The 6885-nt window shown below is 33.6% G+C and overlaps 1 protein-coding gene across 1 annotated transcript in view; it reads right to left on the bottom strand.

Annotated features, from left to right (window-relative positions):
• Positions 1-375: 375 nt before the first annotated feature.
• LOC128239891 (uncharacterized) overlaps positions 376-6885 on the bottom strand; it is a 48010-nt gene continuing 41500 nt past the window's right edge. Inside the window, exons 19-25 of the mRNA XM_052956336.1 lie at positions 5953-6139; positions 5443-5604; positions 4244-4398; positions 3912-4019; positions 3220-3334; positions 2498-2591; positions 376-1607 (exon numbers count right to left, since the gene is read on the bottom strand). Of these exons, the coding sequence (XP_052812296.1) occupies positions 1475-1607; positions 2498-2591; positions 3220-3334; positions 3912-4019; positions 4244-4398; positions 5443-5604; positions 5953-6139 (954 nt within the window). The 3' untranslated portion in view covers positions 376-1474. The remainder of the gene's footprint in view (positions 1608-2497; positions 2592-3219; positions 3335-3911; positions 4020-4243; positions 4399-5442; positions 5605-5952; positions 6140-6885) is intronic.

Below are 6885 nucleotides of genomic sequence, written 5' to 3'. Positions count from 1 at the left end.
ACATTAAGACACTAAGTCTATTTCTTGTATAGTGTTTTGTCAACAGACACTACAATGACATTCTCATATCCTAAATTAAATCAAGGTTATCAATTCAAATCTTTAAAAGCCGTCTTCATTTGCCGATATTATTATGAAATCAAACTTCATGAGGATTGAATTATTTCGTGATTTTCTTTCTTTATTTCATTTCTAGCTGTGTTCACAATCAACAAAAATAAATTCCTGTTCGAAGAATCTCTGTTCTGATTCCTCATTTTTATGTTGGACAAGTCAGTGAATGGATGATTTAAAAAATAAAGACGCCACTGGTTCCTCTGCAAACAAAGCGCGAGACGTTGCAGACGCCAAACAATATAAACAAACAAAACTATGTTCTGATGAACCATTCAGCCGTTTAATTTGACTTCAAAGTAAGTAAAAAGCAGGAACATTTACAACACCATAATCACTCATATATACTATGAAAACAATTGTAATGTAATATGATTGTTCTTTACATATTGTGTTTGCATCGACATAGTGTTGGTTGAATTCATTTCGGGAATACATGTTTTCAATATGTGTATGTTCAGATACTACATTCTGTTTTAGTTTTGCAACTCAATTAGTGATAATCTCTGAATAGAATACATTGATACTATATGATATACAAAGTAGGACAGGCCTAGTATACGTTTAATAATTATTACTCTATGCATTTAAAAATACTATAAGATATATGCAATCTTTCAAGCAGTTATATGGTCAAATATTACTAACCAAAATTGTTTAACAACTTTATAATTGATATTACTTAAGCATGAATTCATGATAGTGTATAATATACAATGTACAGTGTATACAGCAATGTTTGAATGGTCAAATATTAATTTCTGGTATTATTTCGCAACATGATTAGTGATAATACTTAACTACACAACAATGGTTAGATATACAATGTTAAACAGGGCTATTATAATTGTAATGTCTACCACCCAATGTGCTTAAAAAGTTGCTAATATAATTGTAATGTCTACTAAGCAAACTGTCATATATGTAATCAATTCAACATCCGTTACTATCAAACATTAATTTATTTTAATTGCTTGCCAACATCATAAATGAACTACTTATAATGTATCGCAGTAGGTGAAAATAAGTCATGTGAAGAAAAAAAAAAACATTTCTATTTCTTGCAAGTTAATGAGGCTTATCAGGAGGAGAAATAGATATTTTAAAGTATTAAAATGGTTGCTCTTATTTAATTTTACACAATGATATAATCTACCAATTGTTTTACTGTCATCGTTAAAATGATAACCATTCTCATCATGACTCATTTAAGCAAACTACGTCACAAATTAAAAACCATGACTCTAGTAATAAACAGAACAAAACTGCAGTTGTACTATAAATCCATATTATTCAACCCCATAACTCGACATAAGTGTCCGACATATATAATTTGCCCCATCATTCTCATCGTCATACTCTATTTTCTATAGAAGTAGTAGTCGTCTTGAGGCGCGGCCACAAACATCTCGTCCAGTTCTCCTCTTATGGTCTTGAATGTCGGGCGTTTATTTTGGTCGGTTTGCCAACATCGCGTCATGACTCCGTACCACCTGCAACAAGTTGGAATTCAGAAAAGGAATCAATATCTGGGAGACACTACGTCATAAGACGTTCTTGCTGAATACGTAGAACACCCAAAATAACAAACTGTATGATTTTAGAATAGAAGCGATATCTTGTTAATAAAATCGCGTCATGCCTTTTTATACACAAAGATTGGCCAATTCGGTACTGCGGAATTTAAGTAAAGACATAATGTCTGGTAAACAATATCGCTCCCTATCGTTATACCACCATATGAGTACCCCTAATGTTATGCAAGACTCACTTGCAATAGAACAGTTCTGTCCAATGTATAATGTGCCAGACTCACTTATTATTTCACTGTTCTGGTACAGGTACGTTTATACTGATAAACAGACTCGCTCGTTATAGCACTGTTCTTGTATCATAGTATGAATTATGTTAAGCCAGACTTACTTCTTATGTTCTTCAAAGTTTTGGTGCATCTGACTCGCACGGCATCCCAATGTTCTTATACCGGTGCGTTTGGAATGCTCTGGTGCATGTTTTATGTTAAGCCAGACACATTTGTTATTACAATGTTCTTATACCGTTCATGTATTGTGTTAAGCTAATCTCACATTTTTATCGTAAAGTTAACCCACTTGATTACTTCTAACTACAATGTACCGATGCATGCATTGTGTTGGGTCAGACTCACTTGTTATTGCTTTGTTCTAATACCGTTGCAGGTACATGTATTGTCTTAAGACTCAAATCACTGCAATGATTTGGTGCAAGTCTCACTCATCCGGTATCGCAATATTCTTAAAGAGGTGCATCTATTATGATCATTTACATGTCTTATGTAAAGCTAGACTCACTTGTTATCGCATTATTTTATATCGGTGCATTTCTAATGCTAAGTCAGACTCACTTGTCGTCACAATGTTCTGGTTTTGGAAGCCTGTAACCAGATTTCAGCTTTGCTGGGATTTCCTTTCCTCGAACATTTTCGTAGGGTGCATCACCTGACAAGGACCACAAATTATTATGGTGATGAAAACAGAGGATTAACTTAAAATTATATCAACTTTGTAAACCGGTTAAATCAATATTGTAACGAATGACCATAAATTTGTCTTTTATTTAATATACCATTCGTATTTATGTTTTCCTTTTTATCGGTATACACCACAAACGAAGCTAATCATCGAGCACAATTTACAAAACTCTGAAGTTATGATGTCACATGAAAACTTATTACACGTGGTATATATCAAAATATTTAAGTATATAAAATCGGATTGTTTATAGTACTAATTGAATAAGGTTTAACCTTATACTACTTAAGTCAATCATTATGTTCTAGACAATTTGTCCCTTTCAATGTTCAATGTCACTTGAGAAACCGACTAATGTGTCTTCACCTGTTTAGGCCATTAACGATATACTAACGCTTTGAACATATGCATATATGAAGAGATAGTTATCGGCTTCTGCGCCGATGATAACTATAGTGGTATATTGTAGTTTTCTTAGCATTAGAGCAATAATCTACTTGGATTTGATGCAAGTCTTAAAAATACTATAAGTGCTAAAGGAAGTAATTGACTATGAATCCTCATTTTTATAATACGTCAACAAAAATACACCCACCGACAGAGAATATTTCCCATAACAAGACGCCGTATGACCAAATATCATTTTTCTCTGTGGCATTCTTTGTTGTCTTCAAACACTCGGGAGCCATCCACTTGATAGGAATACGCTCCTGGAACAATATATGGATGCTATTACATTCAGATAAAGTATGCTGGGATATAACAAAATTAAGTTATTTATATAAGAAAGGTAGTTTTGGTATTCAATATGGGACTGATTCAATCTCATTTTTATGTATCAATAATTTCTTTCTAATATAACAAATATATAGACTGTTCTTTTTGTCAATATGAAGTTTTGCTGACCTTGCACCTGATATTGACCTCGGATTTGAGTTCTCGGTCAATATCACTTTAAAAGTCAGCAACATTACTTATTGACGTATTAACCGAAGCAGTAGTATATGTTTGTATGACATAAAAATACGATCTAAAATTCTGTTAACATTAACATCCATTTTCCTCATTTGGAAACACAACATTAGCATACGATATAAGGATTCGATTACAGTTGTTAAAATAGATCTTCAATTGTATAAAATGTATCAAAGGTATCTTTTACCTCACAGTAACTTATATTTCTTTAGTGTGTGTAAAACATGCTTGATATAATTCCAAGAACTGAAAATTAAAACATTGTACTAGAACACCAAGTGTGCTTGTCGCTTTTAAAGCATATGTAGTTACCTGTTTTCCACTGTCTTCATCCACATCCATGGGTCCAAATCCAGTTATCTTAACTTCAAGAGAGCTGTCCAGTAGAATATTCCGTGCTGCCAGTCGCCGATGGACAATCTTTATGGTAAAGAAGCATCTTTGCACGAACATGCTTTATGAATGCAGTTATTGTTCTTTTTGAAACGTTACAGAATATGCGGACCGGAAATGAATTATTATATAAACGCAAAGGGTTTAGCCAAATTGCATTAAATTATTAGATTTGGCGGCCGGTCATATCAAAACTAGCACATGTAGTAAATTGCATATACGTGTAAAGATTTTATAAACATGCAATGTACCTCTTTTCCAGCTAAGTATTCCATGCCACGGGCTACACCAAGGCCAAACCTGTATAATATTTCCTGCGTCTCCAAGGTGATGTTGGATTTCATTGTCTGAAGATAGTCACTAAGTTGCCCGTTGGTGCAGTATTCAAGTAACATGAACGGTCCAACTAGGAAATAATGTTTAGAAAATTATTCAAGAGCTTGATCTTTCTGGAGCTATAACTAAATCTTTAAACAAGGCAGCCGCAGACTAGGCTTCAAATCAATTGCTCATTGATAGCAATATCATTTACATTATAAACGTAATAGAGAATGCTATTTGGTAGCTCGGCTTAATAAAGAATATTTATGGACAGCTAAGTTATAGAGAGAATGCGCATTTATAGCTCGGCGTAATAAATAATTCACTGACAGCTTAGTTTAGTAATACAGAGAATGTTCATTGTTAGCTCGGCTTAATAAATAATATTCATTGACAGCTAAGTTATACAGAGAATGCTCATTGATAGCTCGGCTTAATGAAGAATAATCATTGACAGCTAAGTTACAGAGAATATGTCCCTTGACAGCATCGTTTTATAGAGTATGTTCATTGATTATTCGGCTGAATAGAAAATGTTCTTTAATAGCTCGGCTTCATAGAAAATGTTTTTTGATGGCTCGGCTTATTTAGGAATGTTTATTTACAGCTCGGCTTAATTGGGGTTTATGAAAGCTCGGCGCAATAAGGAACATTCATTGCAAGTTTTATTATATTCAGAATGTTCATTGATTGCTTTGCGTATTAGTGTTGTGCACGAATAGCTCGGCTTGAGCATGATCATTGACAGCTATGCTTAATAAAGAATGTTGATTGATAGCTTGTCTTTATAAAGAATGTTCATTGACAAATCGCCATTTTAGCTCGGATTTACAGAGAAAATACACACTGGCATATCGGCTGAATTGACAACATTGCTCAATTGCGTATGGTTATGACACTACTGATCAGTGAACATTGACAAACGCCCTTTCTAAGAATCGTGTAAAATACAGAACTGTAGAATACATGTCTACAGTATTCTGATTTCATTTAATTTCGTCCATAAACACATAAAAACGGCTTATCGAAATGGACATTAAAGAATTACAAGTACCTCTTTGTTAGCACAAGAATTGCAGCTTCGTAAAACAATTACTTAGAATTTAAAACGTTATTCAAAGGTTCTTACTACTTGTGTCGTCGACAACTGCTCCAATAAACTTGATTACATTTCTTGTGTCGTCGACAACTGCTCCAATAAACTTGATTACATTTTCATGCTTTCCAACAACGGTAGAATAGAAATTGATTTTGGCTTTCATTAGATGTTCGTCTTGTTTTGTAAATCCATCTAAAAATGCAACATTGTTGTGCATCATGAAACTTCATAACACACATTAAATTTCAAGTAGCAGTTAGGAAAATAGGCAATATTTTATATTTGCAGGAAAATAATACTTTTGAAATTGATTTTCTTAAGCTAACCACTTTTTCAGATATAAAGTTTCATGGCTTGTATTGGAACTGTGTATTGGTATACTTATTATTTCAAATCACTATAAAACGTATGTTAACACTCGTACCAAACATAATTGTTATTATTATTGAAGTTAATAAAGGTGGTACCAGGTATGTTTAAAGCAAATCTTTACGTCTCATACAAGCCATGATCACACAAGCATGAAACGCGTTTACTTACTTTTAAGAACCTTCGCCACCGCAGTGTTGCTGTTGTTTGCGATGGTAGCCGTGTAAATGTCTGCAAACGAACCTGACTTCACAATACTTTGCAGGCTGACGTCATCACGAGCTAGTTGCCAAGAGTCGAGGTCTGAGAGGTTCATGTTACCGTTCATGTACATAGAGTTTGCAAAAGACCGTGTGTTCTGAAATAAAATAATACCAACGTTAGCATCATTAACAGCCGCATCTGTATTGCAGTGAATAAATGTGTGTCAATGTTGTTTTAAGGTGCTGATTGGTCTGATTGGTATATTGCATAGTTATTAAAATCATATGGTATTGTGCAATCAAACTATCTACTCAAAACTGAACTCTCAAAAATGGACCGTTTTGACATATGTTTTTATTATTTGTCTGCGAATGAGCAAATTTTTGCGTAAATGTTTAGAAGCCACTTATATAAGACTGCTAACGAAATATCAGATCGAAATTTTTAAAATCAACGTTCGAAAAAAATACGGCTAAAAGCGTTACTTACGCTTTCAGTAAATTGAGTTTTTCGGCAGGAAATTGAGATCTGTTCTCTTGTGAATTATCTTATATAACTGAATTAAAGGCGTTGGGACAAAACAAGAAGGCCAAAACGGCCAATCTTTGTGAGTGAAACTTTAAACAATAAGTTGGCAAACTATTCAAGAGCAGTCGATAAATAGCAGATTGAATGATTGAAAGTATTCTAGTTTCTTGTTTAAAAATGACTTTCACAGATACAGATGATAGTATATTTGACATTGTTTGAATGAACAGTTAAAAGAATAAGATTTTCCAATTCAAAAGACACTGCAACGTATTGTCTTGTACAGGCACTTACAAGCACGGCGTTTAAGCCCTAAAATACACTCATACGTTATATCGAAGCTATTATAATGAATAAACGTTACTATACAAA

Source organism: Mya arenaria, chromosome 7, assembly GCF_026914265.1.
Source record: "Mya arenaria isolate MELC-2E11 chromosome 7, ASM2691426v1".
Lineage (NCBI taxonomy): Eukaryota > Metazoa > Mollusca > Bivalvia > Myida > Myidae > Mya > Mya arenaria.
Note: the sequence above shows the minus strand (reverse complement) of the source record. Positions and strands in the feature narration are given on the sequence as shown.